The sequence below is a fragment of the Artemia franciscana genome, chromosome 2 (genome assembly GCF_032884065.1).
Source record: "Artemia franciscana chromosome 2, ASM3288406v1, whole genome shotgun sequence".
Lineage (NCBI taxonomy): Eukaryota > Metazoa > Arthropoda > Branchiopoda > Anostraca > Artemiidae > Artemia > Artemia franciscana.
Window position 1 is genome coordinate 60,292,837 of NC_088864.1, and position 26,072 is coordinate 60,318,908.

The 26,072-nt window shown below is 36.2% G+C and overlaps 1 protein-coding gene across 16 annotated transcripts in view; it reads left to right on the forward strand.

The window, feature by feature from the left end:
• LOC136043881 (protein bric-a-brac 1-like) overlaps positions 1-26,072 on the forward strand; it is an 86,025-nt gene that overhangs the window by 35,518 nt on the left and 24,435 nt on the right. Inside the window, exon 5 of one of the 16 annotated variants that reach the window (XM_065728871.1) lies at positions 17,584-23,431. The exons of 12 other annotated variants lie outside the window; for them this stretch is intronic. In XM_065728871.1, the coding sequence (XP_065584943.1) occupies positions 17,584-18,107 (524 nt within the window). In that variant the 3' untranslated portion in view covers positions 18,108-23,431. 3 more of the 16 variants (XM_065728870.1, XM_065728868.1, XM_065728869.1) reach the window with 3 other exon arrangements.

Sequence of the window (26,072 nt, forward strand, 5' to 3'; positions counted from 1 at the left end):
CCTTTAGAAGCAAATCAAGGGCAGAATAGCCCTTAATTGTTGGCCCTTGTGGTGATTTTTAGTAAGTGATAGTGAACTAAAAACAGATTGAGGCGCCCTTTTCGAAGTTTGGAAAATTGTTTTATACGAACAAAACTTGTAGGACTGGATTTATTGCCCAAATAAATTATTTGGGATGACATTACAGAACTTAATTAAGCTAGGTAAGTGAAAGCCAGCAAATTATCACCGTTAGTTTCAAGGGGCTCAACTGCCTTCTTGTATATTGGAGAAAGCATTGCGTATCCTAATGCAAAGCCGCATCTAAGGGGTTTACCCGATGTTGAACCCCACCCTCTCCGAAGTATGGTCCGATTCGTAAATACGTAACAAAAAGTACGTTTAAACAAATTTTGCTGTGTTATGTAAAATATTTTTTTCGTTCTCCTCCTTCCCTCCAAAAAAAAAATGTCCTGGATATGGCCTGGTTCTACAATAAGCTTTGAAAGATTCTGTAAAGATCTTTTACTGCTGAAAATAGATAAGATAAAAAAAAAAAAATGGGAGAGTGTCAATGTTCTCCTGTTTTAGTATCAATGTGAAAACAAATCCATACCAAGTGAAAAAGTGTCTGCCAAGTAATACGCAAGAGAATTTTATAAGGGGTTAAAAATCCGCCTACGAAGTTGTTTGGTGTTCCAGGTATAGGTTGAAATTTGAACAATATACCTGTGTATTCGAAAGAGGTCTGCATTAATATAGACCTAAAAAAGGAAATCAAATAATTAGCTATTTAAAGACAAATCAAGAACGATATTAAAACTTAATAGGAGCAGAAAGAAAGTCATGTAATGAGTCACATCTTAAACTGATAGAAATTAATATAAATTAATAAATGAGGAGTGAACCGAGCAAACAATCAAATGATTAAAAAAAAGAAATCCTAAAATAACGACTACTACTAAGGATAAATAATAAAGCCTAAAACGAAGAAAATGTTTCCCTGAAGTTAATGAATAAAATAACCTCTGCTTGTTTTAAATGTCCCCTTGTAAGACCCATCTGTCATTTAATTTGAAATCTAATAGAATGAAGTCCCTCTTCAAGTTTCGTTTCTATCCGACAGGGATTTCAGATGAGCTTACCTTTCGAAAAAATGGTGGTTTTGAACATATACTTTCTTACGTTCTTGATCCAATCCCTACATAAAACAAGTCTTGGATGTGCATCATATTAAAATCTTCAGCTGCAGGATGCAGAACTAACTGATGCACCCTTCCCCCAATAAAGTAAGATGCTTATGAGTTCGACTACATTTTTTTATTTTTTTTTCTGATTTGCATTTATTTAACCCTTTTATGCCTGAAGATTGAAAGAAGAGAGGGAAAAATTCTACGCCTGTTTCTTTCCTTTATTTAAGGTCATTCCGAGACGATTTATTTGCTTTATTAGTATCAAACAATTTTTAATGACGAAAGTGTAGAATACAGGATCCACCCATTTACTATGGTAAGGTCAAACAAGAAAAAGAAAATTCGCATGTTCCACTTGTTTCGAGACTTGAAGTCAATTTTGTACATCTCTATCAGCCTATCGGAAAGATCGACGCCGCCTATAAAGCGATTGTATTCCTTCATACAGTGTTGAGCTCCTTCACCGGCTTATTATCATTCCACTTCACCACTAATGTGTTTGACTGCGGTTCCACCCGCCACTCTTACGAGCCTCTTCCTTTGGCTTTCATTTCTCTATCTAGTTTAAAGCATAGCCTTTTAACCTGTTTACACTACTTGTAGCCAGTGTAAGTATATCCTGAGCATTTAGGGTCAGAAAATCGTAAAAGAGCTTGTAGTTCATGTTGTTTGCGATTCCCCCGCCAAGTCAGAGGACAAAATCAGCACCAGCCTCCAATTGTCTTGTATCAACTGATCCCTTGCCACTGAATATTTTTAATCATACACAAATCCATTTATTCCCGATCTGGAGATGACCTTGCATCCCCTCTTCTGTGTTTTTTTTTCGAATTGTACTGCTTCAGTGATATTCACTGCATCGTCAGAACTGTTTGCTCATCAATGACCTGATGCTCTTCTGGGCGTATCTTCATGAAGATGGCTCGAACCTTCTCTATTAAGGAACGAATTTTATGCATCTTGTTGTAACCAGGGTCTCTGGAAAGCTTCTGCGATACATTCTCATTTAAATGCAACTACTTCTTCATCAGTTCAATAGAAATCTGCCACTTGACATAGCTTCGGCTATCACGGAGTAAAGTTTCGTTTGACGAGTAGCTGCGATGCAATGACATTTTCACTATTCCTGCAAACGGAAGGACTCCCAGGAAACGCTGAATGTCAGCCGAAGGAGCGGGTCATCTTTCGGCTTGTAATCTTTCAACTGCTTGCTATCTTTCTGAAGTTCAGTGCTATCTGAAGAATTCGTTTGATTGCGTCTGTGGATTATTATGTTGTTGTTTGAAAACAACATGACTCATTTCTTGATTGACTCGAAGCTGATCTTTCCATATATTGCCTGGTGGGATAAAATCTGCTGTCCTCCCAGCAATGTCTTGTCGTTTCGTTGGTTTCGAAGTAGGAATAGTTGAGGCTTGCTGTAGGATTTCTTTACCTCAATTAGCTTGAGACTCATCATGACTGCCCTAGTCGTTGACTTCAATTCGGTCGGTTTCTAATTCAGCTTCAAGATGTTGCTCTAAAACTTCATGAGGAGGAATATACTCTGGATCAGACTAGACTCAGAGCTACAAATACTATTAGTATGGTCGAGCCATCAGAAATTATAAGACTGTGGCGTAAAAACAGTGGCTACGGGATATCTTAGCATATCACACTTTGTATACGTTCATTCGCCTAAAAAGTTCCCATTTCTGACGAATGGTATCTCTAGGAATCACGATTCTTAAGGCCCCTCCCATCCCTTGATTTTCATGCTATTAATGCAAACGATGCTTCACTTGAACGGTCAGACCTTCCTCTATTTGAAGCCAGGGAAATGATAAGTTATGTTGTCAATTACAGAAATATACCCACATTTCAGAAAAATCCAAGGAGGCTAGCACATCCGAGGAGTTAGCTTGCGTTGTTATGATTTCAGAAAGAAAAATTATGAAATTTTCGGTTCTGGGGGAATCTTCAGGAATCAAAGCATTAAGATCGCCTTGTCAGAACTGCGCAGACTAGGGGAAGTACGAGAAATTGAAGCATTAATTGAAGACGGGACATATGTGTTTCAGTCCTGTTGATAATGAAGTGGTGGAAGTAAGAACTCTGAGCATCTTTCTTTACTTCAGCTGGGTTTTTATATATAATACTGAAGGTTTTATTCCTGTAGCACCTAAACTTATAGGAAAAAACCGTAATCTTACACTTCTAAGATCCTTAATGTGTGAAAAGGACAGTAACTCATAATTTTCAAATTTGAAATATCGAATTGATGCTCTCAAGACTCGGATTTCCTAGTTACTGTTAAGTGTACATGGATCTAATCCTTGGAGGAAGGGAGTCAACATATTTTAAAAGTCATGTTTTGGGCTACATTTTTTTAATTTTTTAGGGGATTGCCAGATTTGGAATTTGCCAAGAACTGAAGAAGAGGCAATTAGATTTTTCCAGGATAAGGGGTTGTTGCCCAAAGCAAAATATTGCGTCAATGGACACAACATGACTTTATACTCTTTCGAGAAGCAACCTTTTTGGAAATGTAACACTAGGCCATGCATGAAACAAGTCGGTTTGCGTGTCAATACCTGGTTTGCTGATAGTAGAATACCATTTGTTACTGCAGTTCGTTTCATTTATTGCTGGGTTTACGAATTGACGTCTGTGGCCTGGTGTAAAAGAGAGTTAGGCATTTCTAACAAAACAGTTATCGATTGGAATAAAAACCTCCGTGAAGTGTGTCTGTTTTCGGTGCAACGGAGAAACTGTGAGAAAATTGGAGAAATCGGCCATATAATAGAAGTGGACGAAGGTTTATTCTCCAAAAAGAAAAATAATGCAATGTGGCGGGCGGCAGTGATGACAGAAGGCAGAACTCCATTCAATGCGATTTTTACTGACATCTATGCGTTCTGGGCCTCCCGCTTGTCATAACTCTGTTATAGTTTCCATAATACTAATTATTAACACTAATATAATAATTCTCTGTGTTTTATTTCAATGTGATTAGCCTAACCTCACTGCTTTAGGAGCGTATGCTACTCCTCGCCTTAGAATGAAGTGAATCAAGGATAGAACAGCCCTCAATGATTTACTCCTATGGTGATTTTCAGCTAATCAAAGTGAATAAAAAACTAGCTTGAAAATTAGGTTAGAAATTAAAAAAAGCCCCCTTTTCGTGATTGAAGCAACGGCTTCAATCATTAGAGGATAGGTGGTTTGTGCCGGTAAAACGTTCATAACGACGTCGCTTTTTGATCCTTCGATGTCGGCTCTTCCTTTCATTGCGTAGCAGTATTTTCCAAGTGTAGGATTGTTCACCCGCCTACAGGGAACGTGAGCTGGGTTTAGACCGTTGTGAGACAGGTTAGTCTTACCCTAAAGACGATCAAAGCCATTGCCAGAACTGAAAAAAAAAACAACAAACAAATGACAGTGGATTGTCAGTTAAATTGACATATACTGACATTTCTTCGTTAAGATTTTGATAATTTTTCATTTCTGAAAGTAAGAAAGGTGAAACCATTTCAAGCGTATTGTGTTTTCAGTAAAGTGCAAATTGTGTTCTGGTCTTGAGAATGCATAGGGAAGATCAGTCCTACTTATGTGAATTTTTGCTCGTTTTGAGTTTCACTCGGTTATTTATTGTATGATTTAAATAAACAAAATACATTTAAAATGTTTTAACTTTAATAGCTTAAAAATTATAAAGAATATATATCAGTACATGTATACTAAACTGACAATCCACCGCCATTTTTTTCAGTAAAGTGCAAATAATGTTCTGGTATTGAAAAGGTATGGGGGTTGTCAAAAGCGCAATTTCCAGACCTTTCAACTACACTGAACAAAATACCTATCGTAAAATTTTTATTAGATGTGTTTTGGGAATTGAGGGGTGTTGGGGGGCTTATTGCCCTATAATCATTTTCGACTAATACAAAGGGCTCTAGCCCTTTCGGTTTCCAATCGAAAGAGCCTTTTTTGAAGTTTCTGCGAAAGCAAATGGCCATCTCAAAGTTTCCATCAGATGCTTTACGGGAAAATACGAGGTTTGGAGGGGTAAGTTTATTCACCCTTCGATCACTCTGAGTCTTAAAAAGGACACTAGGACTTCTGATTATCAATCTAATGAGCCCCTCCGAAGTTTATGCCATCTGTCTTTCTTTTTTTTATATACCTTGTATGCCCCAGGGCATAAATTACCTTGCTCTGAGGGGTGGGGGGGTTGTTATTCTCAGACATAATTTCCGGCCCTTTCAATTACGTTGAACAAAATGGGTATCCCAAAATATTGATTGAATGTTTTTGGGGAAATGGTGGGTGAGGGAGGGGGTCAGTTGCCCTTTAATTACATTCGACTGTTAAAAAGGGCACTGACCCCTTCAATTTCCAATCGAATGAGCTGTTATTGAAATTTCTACGACAAATAGCCATCTCAAAATTTCTATCAGATGTGTCTCGGTAAAATATGAGGTGTTGTGGGGAATTTTCATCCTCCAATCACTGAGTCTTAAAAGGGCCCTAGAACTCCTGATTACAAATCCAATGAGCCCCCTCCAAAGTTTATACGATCACCCTTTAAATATACCTTATATGCCCCCAGGGGCATAACACACAATTCTTACCCTGAGAGCTATGGGGCTGTCATCCTCAAAAATATAATTTTTGGACCTTTCAACTACGTTGAGCAAATCAGAATTTTGATTGGATGTGCTTTGGAAAATAGTGGGCGTGGAAGGGGTGTTGGTTTTGACTATTAATCTTTCACTTCCGAACAAAATTATTTAAAAAAGAAATTAAGCACTTTCGAGTATTAAAAAGGGGACAAGCCCTTCCAATTTCCAATCAAATGAGTCTTTTTCGAAGTTTCTGTGACAACTCCTTCGATACAAAGTGCTCTGGTCTTAAAGAAAAAAAAATTATGCATTGTGCCCACGTCGCTCTTTACTTAGGCAGCGCTTTTGCGCTGCCTATGATCAGTGCCAAAAATAGTGCATACTAAATGAAAAGGTGGCTAATAAGTTAAATGCAAGAGAATTTCGTAATGGGTGACAAATGTGCCTAATAAGTTGTTTTGTATTCCAGTTATAGGTTGAAATTCGAACAATTCACCTGCGGATTCTAAAGAATTCCATTAATATAGACTTGAAAAGTTGAAATAATTAGCTATTTAAAGAAAAGTTAAGAGCGATATCAAAACTTAATTTGAGCAGAAATGAGTCATATTTTAAATGGATAGAAATTATTGTTAATAAATAAGTGAGAAGTTAATCGAACGTAAATGCAAGAGATTAAAAATATCTTAAAATAGCGAATATTACTAAGGATGAAAAATAAAACCTAAAACGAAGAAAAAGTAACCATGAAATGAATGAGGAAAATACCCTCTGCTTGCTTTAAATGTCCCCCTTATAAGACGCATCTGTCATAAATTAGAAATCTAATAGAATGAAGTCCCTCTTCAGTTTCATTTCTATCCGGATGGGATAGTGTGTCTTTTTTATTTATTTATAGTTATTTGCTACGGCTGTTTGAGATACCTTTTTCAAAATACATGTTTTAAAATTAAATCCCGGCTCTTCCAAAGCTGGAAATGTAGCTTTAAACTCATCTTTGAAGATCTTAGAAATTAGGTCCAATGTCTTCCTTTGATCAAAGTTGAAGTATAAGCTCTTTAATTGTAAACACATCTAGAAGGGGGGGATGGATTGTTGGGTTAACCTTCCTCTGTTACTCAGATGAAAGTACCTCTCGAAAAAATGGTGTTGTTAAACATACACTTTTTTACATTCTTGATCTAATTACTGTATAAAACAAGTCTTTGATGTGCGTCATATTAAAATTGTCAGGTGCAGGTTGTAGAACTAATTGATGCACCCTTCCCCCAACTAAGTTTGCCATCTATCCAAGCTGTAAATTGTTCTGGGCCGTCAAGTCTCGTCGAGTCTGTTTGGTTGCACCTTTTCTTTTGGGATAGAGCTTCGTTGAGTGGTCTACCTCTCTTAGATGGGTTTTTATCCAGTTGGAAGGCATCTGCGATACAGGATCCATCCATCTACTATAGAAAGGTCAAATAAAAAAATTGCTAGTATCACTTGTTTCGAGACTTGAAGTCAATTCTGTACAGCTCTATCAGCATATCGACAAGATCGACGCCACCCATAAAGCGATTTTATTCCTTCACACGGTGTGATCTCTTCACTTTTATGTGTTCTTTTCGCATGGCATCCCACCTCTCATAGGTATCTTCAGGATCCACAGCTGCATAAGTTGATATAAGTCGAATCGGCCTCTTATCATACCACTTCACCACTACAACATTTGACTGCGGCTCCACCCGCCACTCATTCGAGCCTCTTCCTTGCGCTTCCATTTTGCTATCTGGTTTAAACCACAGCCTTTTAACGTGTTTACTCTATCTGTAGCCAGTGAAATTATATCTTGGGCTTTTTCGATCCGAAAAACCAGTTTTCGTAAAAGAGCTTGTAGTTCGTGGGTTAGGGATTCTCATCGGAAGTAAGAGGATAAAATCAGCACCAGCCTCTTAATCTCTTGTATCAACCGATCCCTTGCCAACGAATATTTATAAATCATAGACAAATCCATTTAATTCCGCTCTGGATATAAACTTGTATCCCCACTTGTGTGTTTTTTTTTTTTGTTTTGATTCTACTGCTTCAATGATATTCGCTGCTTCGTCAGAACTATTTGCTCATGAACGACCTGGTGTTCTTCCGGGCGTATCATCCTGAAGATGGCTCGAACCTTCTATATTAAGGGACGAATTTTACGAATCGTGTTGTAACCAGGGTTTGTGATAGGCTTCTGCGGTATATTGTAATTAAAATGCAACTACTTCTGTATCAGTTCAAATCATTCACGTGACGTAGCATCGTCTATTATGGAGAAACGAGTTTCGTTTCACCAGTAGCGCTCAATGTCCCACCAGAAACGCTCAATGTCGGTCGAAGGAGCGCGTAATAGCTTACCATCTTTCTGAAGTGCATATGTATTCGTTTGATCGCATATGTGGCTTATTTCTTCGTTGTCAGAAAACAACCTGACTCATTTATTGGTTTACTCGAAGCTGATCTTTCCACAGTGTGTCTGTTGGGATAAAATCTACTGTCCTCCAAGCAATATTTTTTCATCTCATTGGTTTGGAACACTTGAGGCTTGTGGTCAGATTTGTTCACCTCCATTAGCTTGGGACTCATCCTGACTGTTAAAGTCCTTGGTTTCAATTCGGTCGGTTTCTAATTCTGCTTCGAGCAGGTCTTCTAAAATCTCATCAGGAGGAATTTACTCTGGATCAGATTAGCCTCAGAGCTACATATACTATTAGCATTGTCGAACCATCAGCAATTATAAGATTGCGGCGTGAAAATGGTGGTTTCGGGATATCTTGGCATATCACACTTTATATACGTTCAGTCGCCTAAAAAGTTCCCGTTTCTGACGAATGGTTCCTCTAGGAGTTACGAATTTTTTGGCCCCTTCTTTTTCTTGATTTTCATACTATTTATGCAAACGAAAGTTCGTTTGAACGGTCAGACCTTCCTCTATACAAGACCAGGGAATTACAAACTCTAGAAGAAATCGTTGCGTCGTCAATTACAGAAATACATGCCCACATTTCAGGAAAATCCAAGGAGGTAAAAAGTATTTACTTTGACCGTGATTATATCTACCAAAGGCGGACGATCATAAAGTGAGAAAAATATTCGGAATAGAGCTTAACTATTACACAGTGATAACAACATCGAGGAGCTAGCTTGCATAGTTTTTATAATAAAAAAATTTTGAAATTAGTGGTTCCAGAAGGAACCTATAGGAATCAAAAGGTTAAGATCGCCTTGCCCGCACTGGGCAGACTAGGGGAATTACGAGAAATTGAAGCATCAATTGAAGTCAGAAAATATACACATATTTGTTTCAGTCTTATTGGTAATGAAGGGTTGGAGATAGGAACTTTGAGCATCTTCCTGTACTTCAGTTTGGTTTTTATATCAAATATTAAAGGTTTCCTGTAGCACCAAAACTTTATAGGGAAAAACTGTAATCTTACACTACTAAGATCTGTAACGTGTAAAAAGAACGTTATCTCATAATTTTCAAGTTGTGAAACATCGAATTGATGCACTCGGATTTCCTAGTTACTATTAAATGTACATGGATGTAATCCTTGGAGGAAGGGACTGAACATGTTTAAAAAATCACATTTTGGGCTACATTTTTTTTTTAATTTTCCAGGGGATTGCCAGATTTGGAATTTGCCAAGGACTGAAGAAGAGGCAATTAGATTTTTCCAGGATAAGGGGCTGTTGCCCAAAACAAAACAGTGCATCAACGGACACAACATGACTTTATACTCTTATAAGAAGCTACATTATTGGAAGTGTAACACTAGGCCATGTTTGAAAACCGTCAATCTGCGTGTCAATACGTGGTTTTCTAAAAGCAAAATACCATTCGTTACTATAGTTCGTTTCATTTATTTCTGGGTTAACGACTTGACGTCTGTGGCCTGGTGTAAACAAGAGCTAGGCATTTCTAACGAAACAGTTATCGATTGGAATAAAAAACTTCATGAAGTGTGTCTGTTTTCTGTGCAGCGAAAAAACTGTGAGAAAACTGGTGGAATCGGCCATATAACGGAAATAGACGAAACCTTGCTCTCAAAAAAGAAAAATAATGTAATTTGGCGGGCGGCAGTGATGACAGAAGGCAGAGCTCCTTTCAACGCGATTCTTACTGACATCTATGCGTTCTGGGCGGCCCGCTTTCCATAAATCGGTTGTACTTTCCATAATACTAATTATTAACACTAATATAATAATTATCTGTGTTATATTTCATTGTGATTAGCCTAACCTCACTGCTTTAGGACCGTATGCTACTCCTGACTTTAGGATGAAGCGAATCAAGGACGGAATAGCCCTCAATGATTGTCCCCTGCGGTTATTTTCAGCTAATCAAAGTGTAGAAAAAAACAGCTTGAAATTAGGTTAGAAGTTGAAAAGTGGCACCCTTTTCGTGACTAGGAAAATTTTTCTATACGAACGAAACTTTTGGGATCGGATTTATTGCTCAAATGAATCACCAGGGATGATTTTTCAGGCTACTATTTTCACCCCTTGCTTTTCCGACAAGTTTTTTTTTTTGTATTTTTCAGAAAGCCAGCAAAACAGTTTCAAGGGGCTGTCTTTTTGTAAATACTGAAGAAAGTACCCTCCGTAAAACAATTGTGTATCCTACTACAAAGCCGTATCCAGGGGATTTACCCGGTTTAAAACGTTCCCTCCCCCCCTCACTCTCTCCAAAAGGTTGGTCCGAATCGTAAAAATGTTACAAAAAATACGTATTAACAATTTTTATAGCGTTTTATAGAATTTTTGTTCCCTTCCCCCCTCCCTCTAAAAAAAATCCTGGACATGGCCATGTCCTAATATAAGGCCTAATATATCCTATGGAGAGCGTCGATAGTGTCCTCTTTTAGCATCAATGCCAAAAATAGTGCATACCAAGTGAAAAGGTGGCTACTAAGTAATTTGCAAGAGAATTTTGTAAGGAATGAAAAATGCATCTATTAAGTTTTTTTTGTGTTCCAGGTATAGGTTGAAATTCGAGTAATTTACCTGTGTACTCTAAAGAAGTCTGTATTAATATAGACTTAAAAATTCAAATAATTAGCTATTTTAAAAAAGTTAAGAGCGATACCAAAACTTAACAGGAGCAGAATTAGAAATTATTCTAAATGAATAAATGAGTAGTTAATTGAACATAAATTCAAATGACCAAAAACCTCTTAAAATAACAATTACTACTAAGGATGAATAATAAAAAACATAAAAAGAAGAAAAGGTAACCATGAATATGAATGGGGAAAATACCCTCTGCTTGCTTTTAAATGTCCCCCTTATAAGATACATTTGTTATATATTAGAAATCTAATAGAATGAAGTCCCTCTTAAGTTTCATTTCTATCTGACTGGGATCAGTTTATCTTTTTTTTTGTTTTTAATAGCTGTTCGCTACGGTTGTTTGAGATCTTGATAGCTATCTTCTTATTAAATTACATATTTAAAATTAAATCCGGCTCTTCTAAAGCTGTAAATGTAGCTTTGAACTCATCTTTGAAGATCTTTAAAGTTAGGTCCAACGCATTTCTTTAATCAAAATTGAAACATTAGTTCATTAATTATAAACACATCAAAAAGTGGGGAGAGGGGTATTGTTGGGGTAACCTTCTTCTGGTGCTCAGATGAGCCTACCTCTCGAAAAAAATGGTGTTGAACATACACTTTTCTGCATCCTTGACCAATCACTACGTTAAACAATTTTTGATGTGCATTATATTAAAATCGTAAGCTGTAGGATGCGGAACTAGTTCAAGTGTTTTGCGGAACTAGTCCTAAGTTCAGGTCAATCTTAGATAACATTCGCATTTTATCTAAGATTGCTTTGCCAACAATGTGCAATGGGCATTAATTCAAGACGGAAAAGATCAAATTGATGTCCTTAACACTCGGATTTCCTAGTTACAGTTAAGTGTAGACGAATCTGATCCTAAGAGGATGGGAGTCAAAATGTTTAAAAAAGAACATTTTTGGGCTACATTTTTTGAATTTTCCAGGGGATTGCCAGATTTGGGATTTGCCAAGAACTGAAGAAGAGGCTATTAGATTTTTCCAGGATAAGGGGTTGTTGCCCAAAACAAAACAGTGCGTCAACGGACACAACATGACTTTATACTCTATCGATAAAAAACCTCGTTGGAGATGCACAAGTAAGGCATGTCAGAAACAAGTCGGTTTGCGTGTCAGTACGTGGTTTGCTGACAGTAGAATACCATTTGTTGCTGCAGTTCGTTTCATTTATTGCTGGGTTTACGAATTGACGTCTGTGGCCTGGTGTAAACGAGAGTTAGGCATTTGCCAACAAACAGTTGTCGATTGGAATAAAAACCTCCGTGAAGTGTGTCTGTTTTCGGTGCAACGGAGAAACCCTGAGAAAATAGGAGGAGTCGGCCATATAATGGAAGTAGATGAAACTTTTTTATCAAAAAAGAAAAATAATGCAATGTGGCGGGCGGCAGTGATGGCTGAAGGCAGAACTCCCTTCAACGCGATTCTTACTGACATCTATGAGTTCTGGGCGGTCCGTTGCCCATAAATCTTTGTTGTAGTTTTTTTAATACTAAATACTATTTTTTTTATATGCTAATACAATAATAATGTGTGTTGTATTTCATTATGACTAACCTAAGTTCACTTCTTGGATGTGGTCGGTATAATACGTAATACATTTCAATCTATAAAGGAAGTCACGATCAAAATAGTTGCTGTCCTGTATTGTCTTTACACCTTTTGTTACACCACTGCAGTATAGCCTTTTATTCGTGCACATTATTCTGCTTTTTATATATTTCAAATTTGTACAAAAATAAAATAAAAAAATAAATCTTTGGGATGTCTGTAATACAAATTTTTTTTTTTTTTTTTATGTATGTACTAGTAAGTTTGATGTCAAGACTAGGGCAGTAATTTAAATTATCGAACGACTGAAAGTTTGATTCGAATCCTAAGCTGACTAGTTTAGAATCGTGTATTACCCCTCGCTTTAAGAACCGAATCAAGGACAGGATAGCTCTCAATGTTTGGCCCCTGTGGTGATTTTCAGCTAATGAAAGTGAATAAAAACGAGCTTTAAATTAGCATAGAAATTGACAAGTTGCGCCCTTTTCATAATTTGGAAAATTGTGCTATGCGAACGAGACTTCGTAGGGCTGGATTTATTGCCCAAATCAATTATTAGTGAGGATTCTTAAGTCTGCTATTTTCACCCCTTGCCTAGGATAAGCAATTGCTTTTCAGACAAGTTTTTTTTTTATATTTTATAGAGTTTAGTTTAGCTAGGTAAGTGAAAGCCAGCAAATAAACACCGGCAGTTTCAGGGGCCTGTACGCCTATAAACAAATTCTGTTGTGTTTTTCAAAAATTTCTGAACCCTTCCTCCCCCTCCTAAAAAACCCTGGACATTGCCTTGGCCTTCTGCAAAGTTTGAAAGATCCTATAAAGATTATTTACTGCTGAAAATAAGTCACAAAGAAAATGGGAGAGCGTCAATGTTCTCCTGTTTTAGTGACAATGTGAAAACAAATGCATACCAAATGAAAAGGTGGATTAACCTTTTCACAAGAAATATGCAAGAGAATTTAGTAAAGGGTAAAAAATTCGCTTAATAAGTTGTTTCGTGTCTCAGGTACAGGTTGAAATTCAAACAATTTACCTGTGTATTCGAAAGAAGTCTGTATTAATATAGACTTGAAAAAAGAAATCAAATAATTAGCTATTCAAAGACAAGTCAAGAGCGATATTAGAACCTAATAAGAGCAGAAATAAAGACATATCACAACTCACAATTTAAATGGACAAAAATTATTCTAAATGGGAAGAGAATGGAACATAAATTCAAATGATTAAAAAAAAAATCTTAAAATAACGAATTCTACTAAGGAAAAATAATAAAACTTAAAACGAGCAAAAAGTTACCATCAATATGAATGGGGAAAATACCCTCTGTTTGCTTTTAATTGTCCCCCTTATAAGACCTATTTATCATAAGTTAGAAATCTAATAGAATGAAGTCCCTCTTAAGTTTCGTTACTATCCGATTGGCATCAGTGTGTCTTTTTTATGTATTAATAATTATTTGCTACGGCTGTTTGAGATATTGATAGCTATTGTCTTATCAAATTACATATTTTAAAATTAAATCCAGCTCGTATAAAGCAGGAAATGTAGCTTTGAACTCATCTTTGCAATTAGGTCCAAGGTCTTCCTTTGATCAAAGTTTAAGGGTAAGCTCATTAATTGTAAACACATCTAGAAAGTGGGGGGAGGTGTATTGTTGGGGAAGCCTTCTTATGGTGCTCAGATGAGCCTACCTCACGAAAAAACGATGGTATTTAATATACACTTTTTTTGCATTTTATTATCCAATCCCTACATAAAACAATTCTTCGATATTCATAATGTTAAAATTGTCAACTGCAGGATGCAGAACTAGCCGATGCATCCTTCCCTCAACTATGTTCAGGGGCTTATGAGTTTTGCTACATTTTTCCATAGTTTTTCGTCTGATTCGCCTGCTATTTAAGATAGCCTTGCCAGTACTGAGCAGACTAGGGAAAGTACGAGATTCTGAAGTATAAATTGAAACTGGAAAATAGCCTATGCATATATTCGAGCCTTACTGGTAATGGGGGAATGGAGATAGGAATTCTGAACATCTTCCTGAGCTTCAGTTAGGTTTTTATATCTAATACTGGAGATCTCATTCCCGTAGCAGCAGGACTGTATAGGAAGAAACCGTAATCTTACCCTTCTAAGATCCGTAATCAAGCAGTTCGTGGTGACGAATTGTAGTAAGGAGTGACCCGGTTCAATAGTAGCCGAAACTCTAAAAACCGGAATTATGATACCAATAGTTACATAAAAAATCAAATGTTAATGCTGATTTTAAATATATAAGTTTCGTCAAGTTTAGTCTTACCCATCAAAAGTTACGAGCCTGAGAAAATTTGCTTGTGTGTTTCACGGATGCGTGTTTATGTGTAAAAAGGACGGTAACTCACAATTTTTAGAGTTATAAAATATCAAACTGATACACGTAACACTCGGATTTCCTAGTTACTATTAAGTGTACATGGATCTGATCCTTGGAGGAACGGAGTCGAAACATAAAAGACAACACATTTTTGGGCTACATTTTTTTTCTCAATTTTCCAAGGGATTTGCCAATGACGGAAGAAGAGGCAATTAAACTTTTCCAGGATAAGGGGGTGTTGCCCAAAACAAAACAGTGCGTCAATGGACATCGCATGACTTTATACTGTCTCGAGAAGCATCCTTTTTGGAAGTGTAATACTAGACCATGTCGGAAGAGAGACAGTTTGCGTGTCAATACCTGGTTTGCCAACAGTCGAATACCATTTGTTACTGCAGCTCGTTTTATTTATTCCTGGGTTAACGATTTGACGTCTGCGGCCTGGTGTAAAAGAGAGCTAGGTATTTGTGCGAAAACAGTTATCGAATGGAATAAATACCTTCATGAAGTGTGTGTGTTTTCTGTGCAGCGGAAAAACTGCGAGAAAATTGGAGGAATCGGCCATATAACGGAAGTAGACGAAGCCTTGAACTCCAAAAAGAAAAGTAATGCAATTTGGCGGGCAGCGGTGATGACAGAAGGCAGAGCTCCTTTCGACGCAATTCTTACTGACATCTCTTCGTTCTGGGCGGCCCGCTTTCCATAACTCTGTTGTAGTTTCCATAATACTTATTTCTTTCATACTAAATGCTAATTTCTTAATACTAACACAGTAATTCTCTGTGTTGTATTTGCAATCTGAACTGACCTAACTTCACTTCTTGGATGTTGTCGATATAACGCGGAAGCACAAACATTTCAAGTTATTATTGAAGTCAGTCAGGATGAGTCTTTAATTTAGGACCGTATGCTACCCAACGCTTTAGGGTGAAGCGAATCAAGGACAGAATAGCCTTTAATGATTGGCTCCTATTGTGATTTTCTGCCAATCAAAGTGAATAAAAAACCAGCTTGAAATTAAGTTGGGAATTGAAAAATGGCACCCTTTTGATGATTTGGAAAATTGTTCTGTACGAACGAAACTTGTGGGATTGGATGTATTGTCCAAACAAATTATCAATAATAATTTTTTAGGCTACTGCTTTCACTCATGCATAGGGTTAACAATTGCTTTTCACAAAAATTTTGGTCATATTTTACCAAATTTAGTTCCGCTGGTATGTGAAAGCCAGCAACTAAACGCCGAAAGTTTCAAGGGGCTCAACTAAGTTCTTGTAAATATTGAAGAAAGTACTGTTCGAAAAGGAGATTGCGTATCTTACTGCAAAGCCATATCCAAGGGTTTTACCAGGTTTGAACCCCTCCGAATGTTAGCCCTATTTGTAAAAAAAAGTAAAAACAAATACTTATAAACAATTTTTGATGCTTAACAAATACCAAAAATAATGCACACCAAATAAAGAGGTAGCTGCCAAGTATTATGCAAGAGAATTTTGTGAGGGGTGAGAAATGGGCCTAATAAGTTATTTTATGTTCCAGGTATAGGTTGAAGTTCAAAACAATTTACCTGCGCATTCGAAAGAACTCTTTATACCCTTTGTCTGCTTTTAAATGTCCCTCTTATAAGACCTATTTATCATAAATTAGACATCTAATACAATGAAGTCCCTCTTAAGTGTCGTTACTATCCGATTGGCATCACTATTTATTTTTTATTTATTGATAATTATTTGCTACGGCTGTTTGAGATATTGATAGCTATTGTCTTATCAAATTACATATTTTAAAATTAAATCCGGCTCGTATAAAGCAGGAAATGTAGCTTTGAACTCATCTTTGCAATTAGGCCCAAGGTCTTCCTTTGATCAAAGTTTAAGGGTAAGCTCATTAATTGTAAACACATCTAGAAAGTGGGGGGAGGTGTATTGTTGGGGAAGCCTTCTTATGGTGCTCAGATGAGCCTACCTCACGAAAAAACGATGGTATTTAATATACACCTTTTTTGCATTTTATTATCCAATCCCTACATAAAACAATTCTTCGATATTCATAATGTTAAAATTGTCAACTGCAGGATGCAGAACTAGCCGATGCACCCTTTCCTCAACTATGTTCAGGGGCTTATGAGTTTTGCTAAATTCTTCCATAGTTTTTCGTCTGATTCGCCTGCTATTTAAGATAGCCTTGTCAGTACTGAGCAGACTAGGGAAAGTACGAGATTTTGAAGCATAACTTGAAACTGGAAAATAGCCTATGTATATATTCGAGTCTTACTGGTAATGGGGGAATGGAGATAGGAACTCTGAACATCTTCCTGAGCTTCAGTTAGGTTTTTATATCTAATACTGAAGGTCTCATTCCCGTAGCAGAAGGACTGTTTAAGGAAAAACCGTAATATTACACTTCTAAGATCCGTAATCAAGCAGTTCGTGGTGACGAATTGTAGTAAGGAGCGACCCGGTTCAATAGTAAACAAAACTCTAAAAAACGGAATTATGATACCAATAGTTACATCAAAAGAATCAAATTCTAATGCTGATTTTAAATATATAAGTTTCATTAAGTTTAGTCTTACGATCAAAAGTTACGAGCCTGGGAAAATTTGCTTGTGTGTTTCACGGATGCGTGTCTATGTGTAAAAAGGACGGTATCTCACAATCTTTAGAGTTAAAAAATATCGAACTGATACACGTGCTACTCGGATTTTCTAGTTACTATTAAGTGTACATGGATCTGATCCTTGGAGGAACGGAGTCGAAATATAAAAGACAACACGTTTTTGGGGCTACATTTTTTTTTCTCAATTTTCCAGGGGATTTGCCAAGGACGGAAGAAGAGGCAATTAAACTTTTCCAGGATAAGGGGGTGTTGCCCAAAACAAAACAGTGCGTCAATGGACACAGCATGACTTTATACTGTCTCGAGAAGCAGCCTTTTTGGAAGTGTAACAGTAGACCATGTCTGAAGAGAGTTGGTTTGCGTGTCAATACCTGGTTTGCTAACAGTCGAATACCATTTGTTACTGCAGCTCGTTTTATTTATTGCTGGGTTAACGATTTGACGTCTGTGGCCTGGTGTAAAAAAGAGCTAGGTATTTGTACACAAACAGTTATCGATTGGAATAAATACCTTCATGAAGTGTGTGTGTTTTCGGTGCAACGGAGAAACTGTGAGAAAATTGGAGAAATCGGCCACATAATGGAAGTAGACGAAGCCTTGAACTCCAAAAAGAAAAATAATGCAATTTGGCGAGCAGCGGTGATGACAGAAGGCAGATCTCCTTTCGACGCAATTCTTACTGACATCTCTGCGTTCTGGGCGGCCCGCTTTCCATAACTCTGTTGTAGTTTCCATAATACTCATTTCTTTCATACTAAATACTAATTTCTTAATACTAATAGAGCTATTCTCTGTGTTGTATTTTATTATGATTAACCTAACTTTACTGCTTGGATGTTGTTGATATAACGCGGAAGCACAAATATTTCAAGGTTTTAATGAAGTCAGGATGAGTCTTTAATTTAGGACCGTATGCTACCCCACGCTTTAGGGTGAAGTGAATCAAGGACAGAATAGCCCTTAATGATTGGCTCCTATTGTGATTTTCTGCCAATCAAAGTGAATAAAAAACCAGCTTGAAATTAAGTTGGGAATTGAAAAATGGCATCCTTTTGATGATTTGGAAAATTGTTCTATACGAACGAAACTTGTGGGATCGGATATATTGTCCAAACGAATTATCAGGGATAAGTTTTTAGGCTACTGCTTTCACTCATGCCTAGGGTTAACAATTGCTTTTCAGAAAAGTTTTTGTCGTATTTTACCAAATTTAATTCCGCTGGTATGTGAAAGCCAGCAACTAAACGCCGAAAGTTTCAAGGGGCTCAACTACGTTTTTGTAAATATTGAAGAAAGTACTGTTCGAAAAGCGATTGCGTATCTTACTGCAAAGCCATATCCAAGGGTTTTACCAGGTTTGAACCCCTCCGAATGTTAGCCCTATTTGTAAAAAAAAAAGAGTAAAAACAAATACTTATAAACAATTTTTGATGCTTAATAAATACCAAAAATAATGCATACCAAATAAAGAGGTAGCTGCCAAGTATTATTCAAGAGAATTTTGCGAGGGGTGAAAAATGGGCCTAATAAGTTATTTTGTGTTCCAAGTATGGGTTGAAGTTTAAACAGTTTTCCTGCGCATACGAAAGAAGTCAGTATTAATATAGACTTTTAAAAAAAATTCTAACAGTTTAGCTATTTAGAGACAAGTCAAGAGCGATATTAAAACTTAATAGTAGAGTCATGTAATAAGTCACATTTTAAACGGATTGAAATTGCTGTAAATGAATTAGTGAGACGTGACTTGAAGATAAGTTCAAATGAATAAAAAAAAAAAATCTTAGAATAACGAATACTACTAGGGGTGAATAATAAAGCCTAAAACGAGCCAAAAAAAAGTTTTTGCCTTGAAAAGATTTTGAGTAATTTTGTAATTGTTCTCTCAGGACACGAGGCACTATCACTGTGACCTGTAATACCCTTTTACCTAAATTTGGATGAGTGGGCTTTAGTTAAGTTTTTGGTGTATTTTGTAGTTTGTTGGCTTTTCGCTGGAAGGGCTACTGGTGATATAATTCTACCTCCTCTACATTTGAAAGTTCCTGAAATGACGAGCATGTAGCAGATTTTGTTTTCAAAATTTAGACCCGCTCCCACTCTTAAAAGTATCTGGTATATCCCAAAAGTATCTCAGTCCACAGAGCAAACTCCTAGTTGTCTCACTGTTGATAGATTTTTAGTGCAAAAAGAGAGAGAGGAGTCACGTATTTTCTCCATCTGATTGATCTAAAACGAATTGGTCGTTTATATAACCAGCAATTTGTCCTGAATTTCTTGACAGCAGCCCAACAGACACCCTTATGACTGTATCTGTGAGGATATACGGTTGGTTACTTGTCGATAGTAGGAATCTTAATGGCAGATTACAGAGAGTATAATTTGTCTTTTTTATGAATAAATTAACAGTTGCTTCAAAAAGCTTCAAGGATGCAGTATAGAGCTTCAAGGTTGAATGGAGTTCAAGGTGTAGAATATAGAGCTTCAAGGTGGAATAGAGTTCAAGGTATAGAATGTATTATATAGAATACAGGTATGGAATATAGAGCTTCAAGGTTGAATAGAGTTCAATGTATAGAATATAGAATATATTACATAGAATATAGAATATAGGTAAATAATATAGAGCTTCAAGGTTGAATAGAGTGCAAGGTATAGAATATATTATATAGAATACAGGTATGGAATATAGAGCTTCAAGGTTGAATAGAGTTCAATGTATAGAATATATTACATAGAATATAGAATATAGGTAAATAATATAGAGCTTCAAGGTTGAATAGAGTGCAAGGTATAGAATATAGACTTCAAGGTATAGAGCTTCAAGGTTGCTTCAAGGATGCAGTATAGAGCAGATTTCAGAGTGTTTCTTCAGTTATTGTTCAAAACATTCTTGACTGATTAAAAAAGTTGGCAGAAGGAGCATCCTAAATTTTAAATGGCAATAGCCTAACTGTTGCCGAACTCATACCAACTGTTGTTGCTGTCAAAAGTTTGAATACGAAGTTTCTTAAAAGATGTAAAGGCTTAAAAGATGTATATTGATAAAAACGCATATAAAAATATATAGATAATTATTTACATTGTTTTACTTTTCATAATCATTGGTACAATTGACATAATTAACTGGTCAATTCTCAAAGAATTTTTTTGCTTTCCTGCCTTTGAAAATTTTGAGCAATTCTTGAGAAAGTGGAAATTTAAAAATAACTATAACTTTTTAAATGTTTGTCAGTTCTACAAGGCTAACAACATATATTTTTTTTTGTATATAATTTTTGTTTCCATATCGATTGGTTTAAAAAAAAAGTATTCTAATTATCTCAATATTTACCACAAAAATGAAGAAAGAGAATTATTAATGAATGTACATGACTTTATGTTGGTGACAAAGGTAATATAGCCACTTGAAAGACTTGAGTTTGACATGCTTGCTGTATAGTACATGAGTTCTACTCTGGATACTCTGGGTATATGTTGTGGGTATTTTGGTGCGGGGTGTACTGCTAATAATGGCCCGCAACCTGCCTCCAGAGCAAAAATAATGCAACTGTACTCTTAGGTGAAGGAATGTTAGGAAGAGGATACCAATAGGCTTAATACTTCTTTGATTAGGTTTCAAATTTACTATAAGAAAACATTTTGTCTTCATTTGCTGTCCCTTAACAAGTTGGCTTCGGAAACTCTTTGTTATTACATAATTTTAATTGTTTCACATTTTTTCTTTTCTTTGGTTTTTCGTAATTCATTGTATTTAGTTTCCTCAAATGCCTAATTATAAAGCACAATTTCATTGGATTTAAAAATATCAATACAAATAGAGGCCATAACAGAACTATCATGAGAAGTTCCATAAATTAAGAAAATATATATAATTTTCTAATTAAATAGGTCAATCAGACCAGTTTATCAGGTCGACATTCCCCTGGAGTTTGATGTTAAACTTATAAATGAAAGGAGGGGTCCTTTCTTCTTTTATTTTCTAACAAAATTGCTGAATAGCATAATTAGCCATCACAGAATTTAAATGATGTTACAATTTGATTGGACAGTATTTATGAACTTTGATTTTGAAATTTTTTCTCATCAATAATACTTAGCCTCGCCTTAGTTTGTTGACTCCCCTCAAAATAATAACGTTAGCAGCATGATCATCTTTACTCTATATAACTCAATAAAATAGTATAAACTGTGAATATATTTCTAACATATCTGTTTCACTTATCCAACAACATAAGTATTCAATTGACTTCCTTTTTACAATGCAGATACTTTGCTAGTATTCATAAAGTACTCAAGATAGGTTCCTTATTTTGGGAATTCTGTAATATCAGTATTGCTTCGTTTTTCATCTTTATTTTCTTGGAAATAAGCTCTTTAAACTAGCTGTTTTGATAACAGTCTCCAAAGCCGTTCCCAGGGTTAATTCTGTGGCGGTGGAAGCAATTATACGCAGCGGTGATGCGCCGCCAACGAACCTAAATTTATTTTTGCGGCGCGTCGCTGCACACTGATGTACAAATTGAAAACTCAAATTCTTTCCAAGCTAGAGTTATTGGTTTAGGGTTATAGAGTAATTATTTTATTGCTAACTGCCAGAGAAGTGAATTAATCCGACAATTAGGGAACTGAAGCAAATTTCCTTGCACCAAATCTCCTTGGGTATATTATAAATCCTCAGGGGATCTAATGACTATATTCTCTTCAATTTCTAAGTATTCTGGTCTGATAATTTTCATTTCCCTTCTTTAACTATCCTATACTGGCAATTCTGTGAGGTCTCTTACATTCATTGCAATACTCAGAAAAACTATGTTAATGTCCATTTCAATATTAGTTTTAAGACTTAATAGTTACTTCTTTTCGTATTTGCTGTTTATTCTGTTTTATAAAGTCAGAGTTAGAAATACAAGACGACAGAAACAAAAGCACAAATATTTCTCTTAAAAGCATTGACATGCTTGTTATTGTCATTTATAAAATCAAACTTGTTTACACAGCTTTGGGTCAACATTGAACGTTTAGCAATAACTATTAGTCCTCCACATTGAAAACTGTGCTGCCTCATTTGCTGCTGCAAAAGACAAAACTTGAACTGCTATAACTGCAGTCCATGGTAGCTGAGTCGAATTTCTTTTGTAGAAGGCAATGGTTGGACTGATCGTATCAACCAGGACATGATATTTTAGTGTCCTGACATAAGCTACCAAGCCCAGATATAATTACTCTTGAAGGCAAATGACTCACTCTGATCCTATTCTATATCATCACTGTCCTGACGTATCATCTGATCAAAAAGCTTCCTTTTCTTTGATGTTCGGTCGTGAGCAGATTTAGAGTTGCTGCTGTTCTAAAAAGAACCATTAGCCACATTCACGCGATTCGTTGGAGTAGCTGATCCACCAACAGCACCAGAGAATACAGCCTCTTTGCAGGCCCTTTGCTGCTCTTCGTACGAAATAATTCCTACATATGTTTACCACAAGTTGAAATAGAGGGACCTGGAGTGTTGATTGAACAAATCCAGTTCACAGGTGGTGTGATTAAGTGCCTAATGTCAGTTGCCAACACTAGCATCTTGGCCATTTTGAACAATAACTCTCTTCTTGTCAGTGGACCATCAAGATTCAGTTTCTCATCAGTTTTATTTATCTGGAATATTTTTTAGTTTTTAAGAGTAGCCATGAGATCAACCGTCGGGAAGCAGAAGTCAAACTTGAAAAAAAGTTTGAGGACTAAATAAATGTGGTTTTTTAATTGTGCTTAAGCGCACATAGATTTTGCCTTATACTTCAACAAATAATCTCAAAAAGTAATTCGGCCCGCCGTTGCCGATCACAGGAGTCATACGTCAAAGTGTTTGAAATATTTTCGGCATTTTGCCACCGGTTTTTGTCACTGCTTGAGGGACGAGTTTCGAATATATTTCTGCCTTCTGTATTTTACGGTTTCGAGAACATAGATCTTTAGATGACCCTTTGAAATCCAGATTAAATAAAAAAAAAGAAGTTTTTTTAAATGAAAGTAAGGAGCAACTTTAAAACTTAAAACGAACAGAAATTACTCCGTATATGAAAGGGGCTTTTCCTCCTCAACGCCCCGCTCTTTACGCTAAATTTTGACTTTTTCTCTTAACTCTATTTTTTTTAAACGGTAAGAAACTTTAGCGTAAAGAGCGAGGCGTTGAGGAGGAAAAGCCCCTTTCATATACGGGGTAATTTCTGTTCGCTTTAACTTTCAATGTTGCTCCTTACTTTCATTTTAAAAAACTTGTTTTTTTATTTAATTTCTGGACGTTTTTGAATTAATGCAAATTTTGATCTTGGCTCTCCCCACATAAATAATTAAAACAAAATTTGCATATCAATTAATTGCAATTAATCGGAAGATTTTGAGGAAAAAGGAGTGAGGGATGAGGCCTAGTTCCCCTCCAATTTTTTGATTACTTAAAAAGGCAACTAGAACTTTTAATTTTTTTAAAACGTTTTCATTGGTAAAAATTATACGTAACTTACGAATTAACTTGTGTAACGAACTTCTATATTCGTATGTTTTTATTGCGTATATGAGGGGTTCAACCCTCGTCGATACCTCGCTCTTTACACTAAAGCTTAAAATGTCCCAATTCCTTAAGAATGACCTCTGAATCACAAAGGCCGTAGAATAAATAGTTGAAATTACTAAAAATCCTTTAGCGTAAAGAGTGAAGTATAACGAGGAGGTAAACCCCTCATATGCGTAATAATTTTTGTTCGTTTTAAGTTATAATGTTGCTCCTTACTTTCAGTAGAAAAAACTTTTCATATTTAATTTTCATTATTGTTTCAAATAATGCTAGAAAATACTGCGCCCCCTTCATTGAAATTTTCTTCCCCCTTGAGAAGTTCCTCCATGGAAATATCCTCCCACGTACCCCCCCCCCCCAACTCTCCCCCCTAAACCAAAAAAATCCCCCTGAAAACGTCTGTACACTTCCCAGTAACCATTATTATTTGTAAACACAGATCAAAGTTTGTAACTTGCAGCCTCTCCCACGGGGACTGTGGGGGAGTAAGTCGTCCCTAAAGACATAGTTATTAGGTTTTTCGACTATGGTGAATAAAATGGCTATCTCAGAATTTTGATTCGATGACTTTTGAAAAAAATGAGCGTGAGGGAGGGGGTCTAGGTGCCCTCCAATTTTTTTGGTCTCAGAATTTTGATCCGATGACTTTTGGGAAAAATGAGCATTGGAGGGGGCCTGGGTACCCTCCAATTTTTCTTGTCACTTAAAAAGGGCACTATAACTTTTAATTTCCGTTAGAATGAGCCCTCTCGCGACATTCTAGGACCATTTAGTCGATACGATCACCCCTGGAAAAAAAAAACAACAACAAATAAACATGCATCCCTGATTTGTCGTCTGGCAAAAAATGCGAAATTCCACATTTTTGTAGATAGGCGCTTGAAACTTCTATAATAAGATTCTCTGATACGTTGAATCTGACGGTGTGATTTTCGTTAAGATTGTATGATTTTTAGGAGGTGTTGCCCCCTATTTTCTAAAATGAGGCAAATTTTCTCAGGCCCGTAACTTTGGATGGGCATAACTGATCTCGATGAAACTAATATACTTAAAATCAGCATTAAAATGCAATTCTTTTTATGTAACTATTGGTATCAAAATTCTATTTTTTTTAGAGTTTCGGTTACTATTCAACCGGGTCGCTCCTTACTACAGACGAACTGTTTGAAAATACACACCATTATATGTCTTCTTCTTTCTCCCTAAACTGCTCTTTGACGCGTTCTTCGAAAACCTTGAACCCTGACTTCTCCAAACGGATGTTCAGCTGTAACTCGTTTCAGCAAAGTACCTATACATTAGCACATTTTTCATAAATTTCTGTACATCCATTTCTGGTCACAAACTTGGCAATAAACAATTGAAATGAACTGAGATGATAGCTACTGTCTTGAATTGGCATTAACCAATAATTTTTCTTATGAGACATTTTTTATCCAAAAAGGATTTTAAGCTTTTACTATGGGCTGACGTTTACCCTTTACTAAAGTCCTCTGGGGGGGGGGGGGCAATTATCATCTAGCTACAATACAGTCTAGGAGAGTTAAAGGTTTATTTTACAAGAGAGTTTACAGTTTAAGGTCTATTGTAGATAAGAGTAAGGAAAGTAGTATTGATCGTAAAATTTTAAATAGACGAAGAGTGGGGAAATCATGCTAATGTTTATCTGTATGGAATAAGGAGGAAAAGTGGGCTCTTCTAAGAACAGAATTAGTCTGAAGCCCTTTACTCTTCTTGAAAATTTCTATCTATTCTATCTTGCGGGGTTTTCAAAGAAATTAGTCTTGATCGTAGAGTACTTCTTAAAAGGTAAAATTTTGAACTGTCATTTTGAAATCTTTTGTATGATTAAAAGAAACACGTTTCGAAATGAATGACTGCTTTGACCTGATGAAAGATTCTTTAGTATTTTGCAAAATTAGACCTATTAGAATTTGATTTGATGCTGACAAAGTGGCAATTTTTTGTACTTTAAGATAACGTGTCACGTTTTGGCTCTCGTCGGAACCGGGCTTAACTAGGTTTCTTTAGAACCAGGGACATTTGTCTTTACCTTATGGGTTTCCTCATAATATTCATTTCGCCCAATCAAGTCTTATGTGTTATCTACTGAAAGACCG